The sequence below is a fragment of the Tupaia chinensis genome, unplaced genomic scaffold (assembly GCF_000334495.1).
Source record: "Tupaia chinensis unplaced genomic scaffold, TupChi_1.0 Scaffold000248_2, whole genome shotgun sequence".
In the NCBI taxonomy this organism is placed as follows: domain Eukaryota; kingdom Metazoa; phylum Chordata; class Mammalia; order Scandentia; family Tupaiidae; genus Tupaia; species Tupaia belangeri.
In genome coordinates this window covers 2977314-2995090 of record NW_006159727.1, presented here as the reverse complement: position 1 = coordinate 2995090, position 17777 = coordinate 2977314, and the positions used below count along the sequence as shown (strand labels likewise).

The following is a 17777-nucleotide window of genomic DNA, read 5'->3' as shown; positions in this document are numbered from 1 at the left end:
GGCTGTCTCCAACTCCCTGGCACGTGACCTTCTCCATAAATATGGCAGCTGGCTTTTTCAAAGCCAACATGAGGGCATTTCTGTTGCTTTGAATCTCTGACTTCTTCTGTCTCAGACCTGTAGAGCCCCTTTGAAAGGGCTCAGCTGATTAGGTCAGAGCCATCTGGGATTATCTACATTTTGCTTAAAGTCAACTGACCAGGAATTATTACATTTCCAAAATCTTTCATTTTTCTATCTAATATAGCCTAAGCAAGGGAGTGACATATGTCATATTAACTGGCCCCACCAACACTCAAAGGAGAAGAGATTATTTAGGGTATGTGGCACAAGCAGGCAGGAGCCTTGGGGACCATCTCAGAATTCTGCCTACTACAACTGGCATGTCTTAGTACCATTTAAGAGATTTACTTCCACTTGGTTCCTATAGTTTACATTTTGGTATTTTTGCAATACTGTACTAGTACTATAGTGACAATAGTCAACATTTTTTTATTACATTTACCTTTAACACAATTAGAATCCTACTAAGTAATATAATATTTACACAGAAGACTATTTTGTTTGTGATTTAAAAATCAAATCTACTCTGGACTAACATTATAAGAACAGCCCTTATATATGAAACACAAATACGGAGTTTTCTTTTCCTTTGTTTTAAGTGGGGCAGTAGTTGTCTCTGTGACTGAAGAGTAAAATCTTTTCTTCATAAGGTGGAATGGGGAAAATAAAGATAGTCTGCTCCATGGAATAAGTAGTTCCTGAGAGCAAAGGAAAGCAGTATTTCCATCAGAGCAGACTTAACAGCCTTATCTTTCCCATTCTTTGTGGCAAAGCACTGTGTGCCTGAGCCAAACGTGGTTACCACTGTCAGTGCTGCAGACAGCTGAAATGAGAAGCCTGGCTGTGTTTGGTTCTCCTGTGGTGACGATCTGGGGCATGGTCAAATGCTCCTGATCATAACACATGATTGGTCATGTTTTATGCCAAGTCATCTCCCTAAAGAAAAGATTGGGATGCAAAGAAATGTCAACACTGTTTCTCCACAAAGGTGTATTTTTACACAGTCATACTGATAATTTCTTTAGTCAGGGGTAAATGCATTTTGCATCCTTTGATATTTTAAAATGAGATATTTCTTTCTGCCCCCATTTTATCAACTGATAACTCAAAGTACCTCTGAACTTAATTTGCACCCATCCATTTTAACAGTGGAAATGACTGGATAGAGTTTATTAAAATATGTTCATTTTAAACAATTTTACTTCAGTTTTTAAAAATTGTAAATTCATGAAAAACTGTTACAATGGCATGAGGTTGTAAATATTGCCTTATGAAATTATAAAGAAGTAAAATTGTGGAGTACAAACTATGAAATATCTTAAATTCAATTTTCACATAAAAAAATATATTTCTTATTGCAACACTGAACAGTTAAGGCCACAACACTTGAAGGAGAGTGAGTTTGAGATACACGTATTTTAAAACTGATGTTAAAATATTAAATAAATATCAGAACCGGTCGAACTGTTCAAACAAAATAAAATACATTAACTTATATCTTTAAATATCTACTATCAGACACTTTCCTTCAGAAGTTATAATTTTTTTTCAAGTATAAATTGCAATGTGATTGATGACCACAGAAACAAATTATGTTTTTATAGTATTGTACAAGATTTTGACCTGTCCACATCTGGTGGTCGTCGAGGATCCCGATGGTTTTGCCCCATGTGGTTCTGGTTGGCATCTTTCTTATCATTTTTAAAAGCTATTTGATCTCCTATTGGTTTTATCTCTGGGAGTGGCTTACTACTATTCTGTATGCTTTTCTGATTTGTCCATCACAGTCTTTTAAAGAGGAAAATCTAGGGAAAAAATACAAAAAACGAACAAAAAGAATTTGTTTCAGTAAGTGAAATACTTAGCAGTATATAGGTCATATTCTTTTCAACAAGTATTTTCATGATTTTATCCCATCTTTACAAGGCACCACATGTATAATGGTACATTCATAGCATTCATCAGTCTTTTTCCTTTTACGAAAATGCAGTCATGATTCTACCCTAAAACAAGACGTTTCTGGGTCTAACTTTAAATACCATCAACATCTTAGTAATACCTTATCATCATTCGTTGAAGAACAAGTTTAGTATTTCACTTTGTTGAGTTATAACAGGAAAAAAGATGAAAATTAAGGTATTATTTAATGTAACTTCTACATATAACAAGGATGGGTCATTTTGGGGGAATGTCTGTGATTCTCAGGGTATCCTCGACTTCTGATAATTTCTATGGTCATATTCCAGAGAAGGACATATCTCCCTATTCCTGTAGACCACAACTTCTAGCCAAACACCAGTGCTGCTACCTGAAGGCATTGTGAGCCCTGTGGTCCAAGAAGGTAGCTGAATCTACAGAACTGCTGCCCAGGGAAGGCAAAGGATGAAGATATGCAGAACATAGATAATAGATGGAGATATGAAAGTAGTCCCAACAACCCAGGGGTTCCAGATAGGCAGAAAAGTGAAGATAAAGAAAACAATTGAGGCAGAGTAAAGCATGAAAGTCAGGTAGAGGAAGAGGAACTAGCACTAAGGACCAAGGTTTGTATGAGTATAATTGAGAAAATGAAGCAATTCAAAAATCAGGTCAAGAAAGAAGGAAGTGGCCCAATGGGTCACATGTAGGAGAGATCAAGTAAAATGGTAACAAAAGTTTCACTTGATTTTGGCTCTTTGAGGATTTAGCCAGAGTGAAAATAGGATTCTTAGAGAGTTACAACAGAAATAAAGGTTGTGACAAAGTGCTAGAGACAAAAAACAGGAAACAAAATCCAGGTGAGGACATGACTCTTTCAGGAATCAAAATGATGCTAACAAAAATAGTTCACCTTTAGCCTTAGAGAATGGCGGAGCTAGAGTAAAAAGTGGTAATCCCAAAAGTCCAAAAGAGTCCATGGATTAAAATGCGGGAACTCTGTACCTGCTAAATATTTTGAAAAAAATCTGCCACTATAAAATGTCAAGAGATACTTTATAAAAAATATAATTTTCTAATATGAATGTAATCTCATAGGAAACAAAGGTAAATACCTATGGGCCAAAAAGTAAAGGGGCAGGTTCACTCAGAAGTTAGTGAATACGCCGAAATGGCATTTGTTGATCTCCTAGCCTAGAACCTGAGGTTAAATAAATTTGGTCTCACAGAATGTGGAAAATTGGAACTGAGATCCTTACATGATGTGAGCACCCTCTAAGGACTTGTCCTTAATGTTAGTCCGCCTATAAAAATTGTAAGATAACAAAATATCCTGGCCTGGTGTTTGAGTGAAGGAGAAAAATACTTTGCTAATGTGAGTTTGGAATTCATATTTACATGACCAGTGTGGCTGGGCAACCCTTAACTGAGAAAATGGCCTAAAATGGTTCTTTAGCCATTTCAGAGTTAACAGAAGCTAATACAAATTCTCTGTGAAAGGAATCACCCTAATCTAAGCCTTGTAGGATTTCTACAAAAATTTCCTAGTTGAATATGAACTCAAAATCCAAATTTCAAAACACACATGGAAACAAGACACCAGTAGCAAGTCAGCCGAAGCCATCTGTAGATTTAGGCTCCTAAAGATGTCTGACATTGGAACTGTTATATACAGATATAAAATAAGTATGACTAAATTATTTAAATTATTTAAAGCACTAGAATAAAGCATGTGCATAAAACAAGTACTATTTTTTTAGAGAACAGATTTGGAAAAAAATAAAAACTTCACTTAAAAATGTGAAAAATATAATCACTGAAATTAAAATGCAATATAAAGGTTAAATAGCAGAGTAGTCACAGCTGGAGAGAAACTATAAAATTAATGGAAGTCCTGAAATTACCCAGAAAATCACTTTAGACATGAAAAATATGAAAGTGATATTAAGACACATATGTGACAGAATAAAAAAGTTTATCAGAGTTTTAAAAGGAAAGAAAATATTCAAATGTATGATGCATGAGGTTTTGAAAGTTTATTTTATTTTGTTCATGATAGACATATAGTATATGCCCATGCACAAGAGAGAAAGAAAGGAGTACCTTCTCCAGGGTCTCATCAGACCATGATACCCCTTCTTAAAAAATAATTATTTCCTAAAGAGGTTTTCCTTTTCCCACTGGATTGACTGGTACCCTTTGTCAAAGATGAGTTGGCTCGATTTAATGTATGAATAAAGATAAAATATACATTAATTATTTATTTTTATCATTATCATTATTATTTAAAAATTTGCTATAGGGCATATGCATTCACCATAGAGAGTGAAGGAGAAAGAGAAAGCAAGCTGCCGGGTCTGGGACTCAAATTGCTAATAGCCATATGATTCCCTTTCTTCAGGGAGAAGAAGAATCCCAGAAAGGACATCTGTAAAATGTAAAAAATTTTAAAAAAGGATGGCAAGTAAAGAATATAAATAATGGAGCTGGCAGGTGGCATGATGGTTAGGGGTACTGGACTCCCACATGGCTGACTATGGTTCGAGTCCCAGACCTGGCAGCTTACTTTCTAACTTTCCCTCTCTCACTTTATCCCTCACTGGTCAAATGAAAATAAATAAATAAATAAATAAACAAACAAACAAACAAAGTTAAGTAAAATAATTCTTAAAAAAATGTAAAAAATAATATGATTTGTAAGTTAAAAAAATAAAACACAGTACAACAATTATAAAATAGAAAGGAACAGGTATTCATGGGAAAGAAAACTCTTCTAAGGTCCCAGTATTACTTGGGGAAAAAGAGAGGAACATCAATTAACTTTAGATTTTAGGTATGTATGTTATAAGTTTGAAAGACAAAGTGCAGCTTTATAAGCCATTTACAAGAGAGACATTAAAAACACAAGTAAAAGTAAAAGGGTTTAGAGCTCTAATGGGCAAATGCTAACCGAAGGAAAGCTATCATAATAAAAATATAAAACACTGCTTGAAATTCTTTACTTTTTGAGTTATAAAATGCATATTAGGAGGGTTAGATATTAATATGTGGATGACTGTATGACATATGCTACTGAAGGAACAATTCAAGACTTTGGTCTTAACACTAAAATGAAAAATTCATCTCACTTACCTTCTTTTGTTTCCTTATGTCTTTACTTGATGTTGGTTCATTATCTTCCAGTACTTTTGAAGTACCACTCCTTGCACGATCATGCATATTTCCTATAATTGGACACATTTAGGAATATTAGTTGTAGCTAACAAGAAACTGAAACTCTATCAACCCTGAGTTGTGGGTAACACATAAAGTGTTTACTACAGAAATAGCGAACAATGCCTACCCTGCATATTTCCTGAAAAGTTAAGGTGAAAAGCCCAAATTTACCTGAGTAATGCTGTAAATGTTTAAATTACCGGTATTCAAATATACAGGTAATAGTAAATGGTAGAGAAGACTTCTGTGAAATATAAATGACTGTTTTTATGGCTGGTCCTGTTACCTAGTGGCTCAGGGAGCTAAATCCCACATGGCTAATGGTGGTTTGAGACCTAGCCCTGGTGCCTTGAGAAGTCTGCCTCCAATTCTGAAGAGATGGGGAAGTGGAGAATAGGGGACTGTGGTGTGACCACGGCCCAATGAGGGGAGCTATCTCCCCCAACCTTCTCTCTGTCAGTCTCTGAGAAGCACACCTGCCCTTGGTCATTAGGTAACTCTTTTTATTAACCTACTTATAATCAAATTCCTTGGACTCAAATAGACATGTTATTTCTTGGTGTTTCAAATTAATTCACATATTACATAGTTGAGTAACAATATTTAAAATATACTTATGAAGCATAAGCATTCTTTTAATTTTATATAATCAACTACTTAAAACTTACCATTTCTTTTTAACATGTTAGGCTATTCGCTAAGAATACTAAGGGGTGAGGACCAGCAGTTAGCATAATGGCTATGTCGCTGGACTCCCATGTAGTCAACCGTGGTTCGCGTCCCAGACCCGGTGGCTTAAAACTCATGCAGGGCGCATGTGCATGTGTGCCCAAGATCCCGAGAGGAGAATGGAGGAGAAGGGATTGCGGCGTGACCATCCCCCCTGGGGGGTGATTTCTCGCTTTCTGTCTCTATGTCTCTGTCTGTCTGGCGAGTGCATGCACCCTATAGCAAAAAACTTTTCCAAAAAACAAAAAAGGATACTAAGGGGTGATAAATATTCTAACATCTTGGGACCAGCAGTTAGCATAATGGCTATGTCGCTGGACTCCCATGTAGTCAACCGTGGTTCGCGTCCCAGACCCGGTGGCTTAAAAATCATGCACGGCGCATGTGCATGTGTGCCCAAGATCCCAAGAAGAGAATGGAAAAGAAGGGAATGTGGTGTGGCCATCCCCCCTGGGGGGGTGATTTCTTGCTTTCTGTCTCTGTCTCTCTCTGGCGAGCACACACGCCCTATAGCAAAAATCGCTCCCCCCCCAAAAAAATCTAACATCTTGCCTAAAATATTCTAAAATCTATTACTCTTTTGGCAAAAGTTAGGAAGGAAAAAGGATTGAGGCAATTATTCCTTCCTCTGCTTAACTTTCAATCAGATATCCAGTATTATGGAGAGCTATTTTGAATAAGAACATTGTAATAAGCACACTGCAGTGTGATAGTATGGAAACATAATGGAGGAGGCATGCTGCAAAAATACAGATAATTTGGGTCTAGAAAATATAGGTCTCCAGGGCAATCATAGTCTTTTTTATTCCCTGGTGTCTGTTCTCTGACACTAAGAGATAAGCTTGGAAAAGAACTTCTCTTCAATTTCCATGCTAAGATCAGACTCAAGTCTGGGCTCTGGGAAAACAAATGGATGGCCCCTGTGGCTCAAAGCCAGTCTATGTACCTAACTTGGGCAATAAGTCTCGCAGTGCTCGCCAGAGATATGAAAGGTTTTCAAAAAATTCATAGAAAATGCATATTATTTTAAAAATCTATATGCAGATTTTTTTTTTTTGCACCAAAACAAACTCATACTTTAAATCCATTTTACCATGAGCTTTTTGAAGTCCCCTTGTATAAACTGGATTTGGGACAAAATCCAGATTAAATCATACTGGATGTGTAGAAAAAAAAAAGGTAGTAAATAGGCTGTCCTAAATCCTTTAACACTGACACATAAACAGCCATGAGTAATGTGAATATTTGTAAGTAAAGAAGTGATGGTGGTTATAAATGAGATCGAATAAGCCTGTATTACCTGCTTCATAGGTTGTTATGAGGGTCATGTGACAGGAGAAAGTATAAAAGAGAATATATATATGTGTAAGTTTATTAATTACACAATCATAGCACATATTGGCAGACGTAAGTATGTATGTATGCATATATGTTATGTATCTAGCCCTTTAAAAACTATGCTTTTGCAGTCAAATGTGCTCATACCTTTTGGATTTTCATTATATTCATGAATGGCCCGGTCTAGTAGGCTGGTTTTTTCTTCCTAAAAAAACAATAGTAAAGCAGTATGACAAGGAACACACATATATGCTATGTTAGAAATCCTAGTCTTGATTTTAAAACAGGTTTCCAGAGTCTGCCCCGAGCTAATGACATAGACATGTGATAATTACTTCACTCTGCTGGGATCTTATGAAATGAGATGCCTTAGATGCTGAAAGGCAAAGGTCCTTATAGCTTAGAATTTTATGATTAAGAAAAAAATTGTATGATTCAGAAATTCTCCTCAAGGGAGATACAGGAAGACTATCTGGCATATGACTCATCTCAACATTTTATAATATCATATTGACATTTAATGATTCCTATGTTAAAGAATTTTAGGAACCATCCTAACCTGAACTCATTAATGCTCCCCATAAATAGAATCGTTCATCCCCTCTGAAAGAAAATAACTACTAGAACTTTTTTTTCCCTCAACAAGAGTCTTGGAAAAACAAGAACTAAAGAAAATAATGACCTGAACAGTGCAATACCATTTTGTTAATTAAAAATAGATGCACACAGGGCCAGCTGGTGACATAGTGGTTAAGGTGCTGGATTCCCACATGGCTGACTGTGGTTAGAGTCCCAGACCCAGAGGCTTGAAAAATCATACTGGGATCATGTGTGTGCGTACCCAAAATTCCAGGAGAAGTAGGCATTGTGGCATAGCCATCCCTCCTGGGGGTGATTTCTTACTTTCCTCTCTCTGTCCTCTCTGTCTCTGTCTGGAGAGCGCATATGTCCTATGGCAAAAACCTGAAACAAAACAAAACAAAAACTGGTACACACATAATAACACACATTTTACAAGTATGCATCCAAATAAACAGATAGTTTCAGTGGTTGTCTGTAACTGGAACAAGGAGAATGGGAATGGGACTAAACAGGAACAACACAGACCACTGATGAGGGTGTTTAATCAACTGGAAGGCATGGCTAACTCAGTGCTGTACATAAGGGATCCAAAAATGAACATGAAAAAAAATCAATAAAATGCCATTCAGTTTAGATTTGGGAATTCCACCTCTGAAATTAATCCAGAGTAGTGTTATCAAACAAATTATTTCAAACCTACCAACTGTGTTTCAGCAGAGACATTCTTAGGCAAAACTACCAAATGACAGGGATTATGGTTTTGGCGCCCCCTAGCTCCACTTTCAGGATGATTTTTGCTTCTTCAGTGATACCTCCTCCTATCCCTCTTATATTTCATCTAAACTGCATCTGTGAAGGACTGATCACAACCTCAAATATTACTGTGGTCAACTTACATTTGTCCATATACACCTAATCGTATACACGTATGTGTGCGCAAACGCATCTCATTTCGGCCACCGGTGCTGGGGTCCCTAGCTGTGTATTTTTAGTACTTCAAGGACTGGGTGCTAAACTTCTTGGTTAATTTCCCAGTACTCTACTATCTTGCCTATCCCAGTCAACTTCCATTCATGTGGGGTACAGAATGCTACCAAGCAGTGTGGAAAGTGTGCTGCAGACAAAGTATGCCTGGTTCATAAATTAGCCAATGCCTTTCCTATGGTACATGAATGAAGTTATTCACAGAAGTATTTCATCTCCCCAAGGAAAGTAGGATCTGGCCTCTGCAGGGACCAGGAGACCCATGTACTTTCTCTTAGGCAGCGTCCTAGGATTTAAGCAGTGATCATCATACCTTTTCCATGGTTTTAACGGAGTCATCACTGGTTCTTTCAGACCCTTCTGTTTCACTATGGTCACCTATAGGAAAACCTTCATCATCTGCCACAGATTTCTTCTCACTTTATAGGTTTTCAGAATCAATATCCTTATTCATATCTTCTGGTTCTACTTCTGTAGTTTCTGAACATTCGTGATCCTGTGATGAAATTGATCATCAGAAAACAGTAAGATCTTATTCTTTTAAAAGACAGAGACTTAATATTGCTGTCATAGATAATTTATAACAGCTCAAAGAACACATGGAATATTAATTCAAATACTAATGTCAAAAAAATGATACTGAATAATCCATGTTGAATATGAAGTTACTACTGGGTTGTCAGAAAAGTTATGATGTATTTTTCTATGTTTTTCTATGCAAAAATGCATCATGACTTTTCTAACAATTCAATAGACTATCTAGAAGTTTATGTACGCTGTTCTATTTCAGCAACTAAGATACCCTAAATCCTATTAGCACCTATGGCAAGGTTAAAATGAAAACAAAACAAAATCAGCTTTCTTGGTTGGCTCAAAAGAGTGCTTTTAAATTTGAGAGAAGTTACAAAGCTTTTTATCCATAATAGCATTATAACATAATCATATCTGTGTATTATGTTCATTTTCTAAAACACAGGGATTTAGAATCACTTCAGCAGTATAATTCACTGATATTCATGAGAGAGAGAAGTATAATTATTTAGATTCCAAGAAAAAGATAAAGGAACACACTCTAAGTGGTTCACTCTTGGTTATTAAAAGCAGTGGGGAAACTAAACAGAAGCAGAACTATCTGGCTACTGGCCAGCTAAGCCATATTGTAAAACAACCTATCTATGGATTATATAATGTTATTAAATATGGGCAGAATATATTAGTTTTAGCCTTTATTTTATCTTGAGTTATTTTCCCCCCCATTTCCTATTTTGGGTAGAATATGCCTATTAACTGTCATTAAGAGATTAGGGTCCTTATTGGATTTTTCCCCTGTGATTTTCATTTACGCACTTCACTGAAGTTAAAAAGCCTCTAAAATAAGTGAAGCAGTAATCAGTGCAATATATTTCCTTGAATAATGGTTGTATAAAGTTCACCTTGGCAATGTCTGCTTTAGATCATACATACCCTTTCCATCTCCTTCAGTACTGTAACTAGCTTTAGGTGCATTTCCTAGTGGCTGTCTGGCTAAGGAGAAAGCCTGACACCCATTAGAATCTTTAGCAGAAGGTTGGAAAAGATGCCTCTGGTAATTAACTTTTTTTTTTCTGGTACAAATATAAAAGGCAAGAGTTCAGACTAGAGGGAGGATGTTTATATTTCACACCTTAGTAATAAATACAAGAGGCATCCTCAGATCAGGAGCACTGAGGAAGTGGCTTAAAACAGCATTCCCACTGAGGACAGGCAACCTGTAAACAAAGCCTTGAGATTTAAAAAAAGAGTTTCAGAAGTTACTATGGGAGAACTTAGGTTAATCCACGGTCATGAGGCAGTGTTTGTAAGAGGGAAGACAGGAGAAAGGAACATATTACCATGGCAGATAGCTACAGCAAAAGATGATTAGTCAGGTTGGACAGGGGTAACCACAAGGTAGCTACCACTTATCAATAATTTCTAAAGCTTTTTTTTTCCAGCATGATTTCCCCTCTAAATGACTTATACTGTATATTATACTTAGCTACATGTTTATTATGGGCAGCTAAAATGATCAGAGACAACTTTACTCTGAAAGGGAATGGAAAGCAACACTGATAGATTTAAGAACAAAGGCTGATAAACAGATGTATTCATAAATACATAGAAGTGAAATGCTAACTAGAAAGAACAGTGTCCCGGAGATAGAGAATCTCAGACTATGCCCTTCTGTCTTACACAGGGAGGGTCAGTCAGCTGTGTCCCAGCCTAGTCTCAATTAGTTGGAGAGGTGGGCTAACCTGAGTCAGTACCAGCAGACTGGTTAACTAAAGTATTACAGTAATCATAGGATAATACCATACTATTATAAAAAGGAACTTGAAAATTCAGTTTTTTAGAAATTTTGAAAGTGGTTTATTAACTGTCAAGAACTATGGAGTATGAGAAAAACTTTTTGATATGTAAAGTAAATGTGGGAAAATGTACAGTAAATAAATGTTTTAAAAAAGGAGCATGGGAGTTTTACCTTATTTTAGCAATAAAGCAAACACCCATCCCATATAACAAATTATAATTTTATACATTAAGAAAATCTATAACAAAGAACTACAGGAATGATATCATTTTTCTAAATTTGAGAAAGCTAATAGAAAATGATATTTTTCACTAGAAATCACATCATTGTAGCACTTTGCACTTATTAAAGCACATGAAAAATTATTCTACACACATCTGGACAACTACTTTAGGTCATAGAAAGTACTTACCTTCAAACTGAAATAATTTAGGAGAGATTGGCTGAATACTGTCATTTTATAAAAAGAAAGGGTACAGTTTAAGTACATTCTTGGCACCAGAACCATGTAAGATGGAAAGAGATAGTCTGTCTAGGATGGTCAAGCATGTGTCTTGTGTTAGGGCCACAGGAAGGGGGCCAGTGGGCCTGACCTCTCACTGAAGCACTCTTGATCCATTGGTTAGACACAGCATAGCAAGCTACAGTCTTTGGTGTGGCCCAGGGCACTCTGTATTTCTTATAGGAAATATCAGGAAGATAAATGTTCCTCCTGAGGTTTTGGTTTGCTTAAGAATAAAATTACACTGCATGCTTTAAGAGCTAGAGATTGCTATTAGAAGTCAGTATGGTTGTTAGGTGGGGGTGGAAAATGACTGGAAGGGGCCTGAAGAGCCCCAGTTCTGGAGAGCTGCTACTGTCCTTTCCCCAGATTTGGATGCTGATCAATTTGTGATGGGTGTGTTTGGTTTGTGAAAAATACACTGGCTATACATGTATGAGATGTACATTTTTCCCCATGTATATTAAAGTTCTTTTAAGGTAAAAGAGCCTGACAAAACTGGAAAGCACATTCTGTGCTACAAATCTAGATTTATGACATGTCTCAATGTCATATAGGCTATAAAATGCTTTAATACAGTGTAATACCCTGAAACCCCCTCCTTGGCTTGGGCAGCACCTCTCTTTCTTAGTTTCTTCCCCACCTTCTTTCTCAGACTTCTTTTTCTCAGCCTCCCCCCTACCTAATGATGTTTGCCTGAATCTGGCCTTTAGTTTTCTCTTTTCATACCTAGGAATGCCTCCTCTTGTTCAAATACAGTTTTAACTACATCCCCTGAGCTCCATACTTACACATGTGTCTGCCTACCAAGCATATTGTGGAGACAATCTGAAATCTCCCAAACCTGATCATACTCCTCTACTCTCAATCTTGGTGAACAGCATTATTTCCACTTGGTTCTCTAGGCCAGAAACAAGAAACTCTTAGCCCATTCCCTCCCTCCCAGTTACATCTCTTAACTAAGCCTTCCAATGTTACCCCTAAATCTCTCGATAATACATGTCCCCATCTTTATATCCTCACTGTCCTAGTCCAGGCCCTCTTTATTCCTTACCTGGTCTACTCTAACTGCCTTCTAATGTTTCCCTGACTCTTGTCCTGTCCCCTCCCAACCTACCCTCCATAATGCTGCCAGAATGATTTTAGAAAAACTCAAGTGTAGTCAATCTACAATTTTGGTTTAGCATGTTTTACAAACACAAAAGACCTTTTCCCTCTCTTGCTAGAACCGAAGTTACAATCTGGCCACAATCACGCCAAAACACTCTTAATGACTCCCTCACTAGCCTGGAAAGCCCCCTTCCCAACAACTGCTTTGCTTGGTGAAGTTTTACTGGACATGACTCAGTTCGAGTTTCACTACTCACTCCTTGGAAGCCCTTTCCTAACTTCTCTCTGTTGTAGCTGAAGTTATACTCCCAAAGCTCTCCACTGTACCAGGCAATGTTCTACTCAGCCTACAGAAATAGCTGAAGAGTTCTTTGAGACTAGGAGCCATACTGAGACACGGAATCATTTTCTTCTCATTAATTATGGGATTTAATGGAGGAAAGCCATAGATTTTCTTTCAGACCATATTTTTATCTTTGAGGAGCCCTGACAAAGCAAAGGAGTAGCAGGAAACAAAAGGGAACTGTTAAGAAACAGTTAAGACAGAGACACAGGAATTCCTGTTATCTGGTATTATTAGAAGAAATATTGTAAAGTCCCTAACAGAACCACAGAAAGTTAGGTGTAAGCTGTTCTCACCTCTGGAGAGCTACCTGACTTGAGAAGATTCTATTTTTTTTTTATGTTAGGAATAAAAATACTTGTTGAATGAACAATATGTATTAAATATTAAGTTATGTCAGGGCTGGGCATACACTATCACATTGCATTTTCACAATGAAAAGAATGAAGGAAGGAATTATAGCACCGTCCTTCAAGTCACATTTTATTTTTGATATCCAAGGGGACTTCAATAAAATGGAAAAATGGAATTAAAATGAGCTTATTTTGGTACAGAAAACTTTTGAAATCCACACATAGTTATTTCCATAATAAACATAATATACATTTTCTGTGAACTCTGTGAAGCCCCCTCACAGAGTGTACGGCAAGTTTATCTATAGCGAAGTAAGAGAAGACATTGTGATTGCACTCACCTGGAGTGCTGCTGTTCAGCAGCGGCAGAAGCTTCTGTGGTTGTCCTTTGCAGCTTACCTTAAACAGTCTTTTCAGCTAGAGTTCTCATGAGGAAACTCTAACTCAGTGGATTCTAAATACACAACTCACACTTCCCTCAGTAATGATCAGTGATAAACTACAGTAAGGGCTGAACAACCAGCAGATGGAGATGACAAAGAAAAAATCAGGTTTTAATCTACGTAACCAAGTATTAATTCGTGAGGGACAAAGTGGTCTAATTCTGAAGCTTTCTTTTCTTTCTCTCCCAAGATATATAAGATTTACATTTTTTATCCCCTAGCCCTAACCAGCAACAAACTCCTCTTCATATACTTCTACAGGGTACTAGATCTGCCACATGTATGATTAAACAAATGTTCGCTGAACAGTAGGCACAGAACGTTGGTATGCTTAGTTTAGGATGATGCTTCCTTCAATATAACTGCTAGTTAGCTTGAAGGTGGGGTAGTTTTAGCGACTAGATTCAAGACTGTTTACTGAAGGAAAGGCATACTAGAAATTCTGTTTGTGACAAGGCCTACCTAGTAATGAACAACTTGTTTGTACAGAATCACTTAGGTCACCCATTCTAACCCTATACGCATTCAGCTGAAAAAAATGAGGCCTGCAAAGCCTAAGAAGTTTACCATCAAAATCCTCCTTGGTAAAAGCAAGTGTAAGAAATCTCTCATGTCCAAGATATGGAAGAGACTGGGAAAGGAAATCGATTGAAAAGGGAGCCCTGGGGAACCAGCAGTTAGCGTAATGGCTATGTCACTGGATTCCCATGTAGTCGACCATGGTTCGCGTCCCGGACCCAGTGGCTTAAAAAACCTCACGCCGGGCACGTGTGCGTGCGTGCCCAAGATCCCAAGAGGAGAATGGAGGAGAAGGGATTGCAGTGTGACCATCCCCCCTGGGGGGTGATTTCTCGCTTTCTGTCTGTCTCTCTATGTCTGTCTGGCGAGTGCATGTGCCCTGTAGCAAAAACCTCTCCAAAAAAAAAGGGGGGGGAGCCCTGACTAAACAACAAACAAACTATTGGGTTGTTGTTCCATGACACAATTTTGCATAGAAATACATAGAAAAAGTATATCGTGACTTTTCCAACAACCCAAGAGTTGTACTACATACAATGGAAATATTAAGGGAGGATTGAAATGACTGTAATAGAAATCTAGCCTCTTTAAAATTCAGTATCTAACATCAATTTGCTCTTTCAGAAACAACTGCTGACTGTGTATATTTAATTTTTATTTTACTTGAAATACTCAATGAGCAATAGACAAACCGAGAATTACAAAATAGCAGATGAAGAATATGTTGAGGACACATACCAGACCTTGGGAAGGAAGGTGGTAACAGGACAGTTAAAGTTCAGAAAGTATAGGAGTTTGGAAATACAAATTACAGAAGATAAGAGATATAAAAGCAATGTCATAACTTTTCAAGAAGAACAGTATTTTATATAAAACTAATTTTGAAGTGTAATTTTTCTCCCTTAAAAAGTTTTCTATGCAAATAACAAAAATGATAGAGTAAAGCAGCCTGTCAGAATGAAAAGAATTTAAGAGTTAGAAGGGACAATAGTTATCATATCGATTATCTATCTCATTTACTCCTTTTTACAGATGGAGAAACCGAGTAACTGAGTAACTGCCTGGCTGATAAAAACTTACGGTTTTATGTACTTGCAGATTATATGTGTAAACTAATTTCCATTTCATTAGATATACTGCCATCTGCCTAGACAGTCACTGCAAGGGATCACATGATCAGGATCTAAGTTCTAAGTGTAGCTGGTACTATGTAGAGTTTTGTAAAAAATGATACATGAAAAGGAAAAAGATAATGCTATTTCTTTAATATGTGAATTTCTCATCTTAATTTTAGAACACTATCCATTCTTACCAAAATTATTCTACATGGTAGGTAAACTGTCATTACAGAATGAAAAAAGTGCTAATATATTTGTAAGAAATTAAAGTTTTCATAGACCTTAAGAATGTGCCATTTTTAAAAGGATCACCGGGCTGGCAAGTGGCATGGTGGTTAAAGGCGCTGGACTCCCACATGGCCAACCATGGTTCAAGTCTCAGACCTGGTGGCTTGCTTTCTCACTTCCTCTCTCTCTCTCTGTCTCTCTCTGATCAAACTGGAAAATAATAATGATAATAATAATAAATAAAGTTAAATAATTAAAAAAAATAAAAAAAAGGATCACCTTGTACATACAAATAAAATACTCTTATATTCCTCTTTCCAAAATTTGTCCTTAACGATGAAAATATAATATATAATAACATATAATATATAACCTTTGGCATTTTCCAGTTATAGATTTATACACCAAGTTATAGAAAAATACTCCGAAGTACTAGTTTACAAGGAGCCAAACTGACTCCTTAACTCAACTGATATCAGTTGTTTTTTGACCACATGTAAAAAACCCATGACATGAAATCATGTAATAAAATATAACAAGTGCCTATTATGTGCAAGGTGTCCAAATTGTTTGGCTGGCCATAATTGGGTCACAGTTAAAGTTTGTTACTTCAATTCCAAATAATGTGGTAATACATTATTCCAGAATTTTTTGGAACCTGGTGGCCCATTGTCTACAAGTTGTTTGGACTGCACTGGCATTCTGAACCTCTGCTCTTTCCCCTTTCCCTGTGTGTTAGTAATCAACTTTTTTCGGTAAGTTCTATGCTTGTCATATTTCACAGATGCTTTTACTCTGCTGACTAGTTTTGACTCTTTATCACCTTGCCTTTCCTGTTTCTCATTTTCTTCATCACCTGTGTCTTCGTATTTTTCCTCCTCTTCCTCGTTGTCCATCTCTTCCTCCTCTTCCTTTTCTACACTGCCCCCATTTTCTTCCCCTTCCTTCTCCCTCCTTTCCCTTTCTTCCTCTTCCTCATCTCCTTCCTCCTCTCCTTCTTCTCCTTCCCTCCCCCTTTCCTCCCCTTCCACTTCTCCTTCTTCCTCTCCTTCTCCCTCTCCTTCCTCCCCTTCCTCTTCTTCATCTCCTTCCACCTCTTCTTCCTCTTCTCCTTCTTCCTCCCCTTCCCCTTCTCCTTCCTCTTCTTCCTCCCCTTCCCCCTCTCCTTCCTCCCCTCCCTCTTCTTCCTCCCCTTCCCTCTCTCCTTCCTCCCCTTCTTCTCCTTCTTCCCTCTCTCCTTCCTCCCCTTCCTCTTCTTCTTCCTCCCCTTCCTCTTCTCCTTCTTCCTCCCCTTCCTCTTCTCCTTCCTCCCCTTCCCCCTCTCCTTCCTCCCCTTCCTCTTCCTCCCCTTCCCCCTCTCCTTCCTCTTCTCCTTCTTCCTCGCCTCTTCCCTCTCCTTCCTCCTCTTCCTCTTCTTCCTCCCCTTCCTCTCCTTCTTCTTCCTCTTCCCCATCTCCTTCCTCTTCCCCCTCCTCTTCTCCTTCCTCTTCTCCTCCTTCCTCTTCCCCCTCCTCTTCTCCTTCCTCTTCTCCTCCTTCCTCTCTCCCCTCTCCTCCCTCCTCTTCCCCCTCTTCTCCCTCCTTTCCCCCATCTCCTTCCTCCTCTCCACCCTCTTCCCCCTCTCCTCCCTCCTCTTCCCCCTCTCCTTCCTCCTCTTTGCCCTCTCCTTCCTCCTCTTCACCAGCTCCCTCCTCTTTGTCCTGTCCTTCCTCCCTCCCATCCTCCTCTTCCTCGTCTCCTCCCTCTCCTTCCCCTTCTGTTCCCTCCCTTTCCCCCTCTCCTTCCTTTCCTCTATCTTCTCCTTCCTCCTCTTTCTCTCCTTCCTCCCCTTTCTCTCCTTCCTCCCCTTCCTCCTCTTCTTTTTCTCCCTCTTCCTCTTCTCTCTCCTTTTCTCCTCCCTCTCCTCCCCCATCACCTTCTTCCTCTCCTTCTTCCCCTTCTCTTTCCCCCCCACCTTCCCCTCTTTTACCTTCCCCTTCCCCCCCCCCCCCCCCTCTCCCCCC

The 17777-nt window shown here is 38.1% G+C and overlaps 1 protein-coding gene across 1 annotated transcript in view; it reads right to left on the bottom strand.

Moving 5' to 3' along the window:
* Nucleotides 1–1127: 1127 nt before the first annotated feature.
* RPGR (retinitis pigmentosa GTPase regulator) overlaps nt 1128–17777 on the bottom strand; it is a 52271-nt gene continuing 35621 nt past the window's right edge. The window contains 5 exon segments of the mRNA XM_014587948.2: nt 1128–1868; nt 5113–5204; nt 7411–7468; nt 9143–9325; nt 10263–10276. Of these exon segments, the coding sequence (XP_014443434.1) occupies nt 1662–1868; nt 5113–5204; nt 7411–7468; nt 9143–9325; nt 10263–10276 (554 nt within the window). The 3' untranslated portion in view covers nt 1128–1661.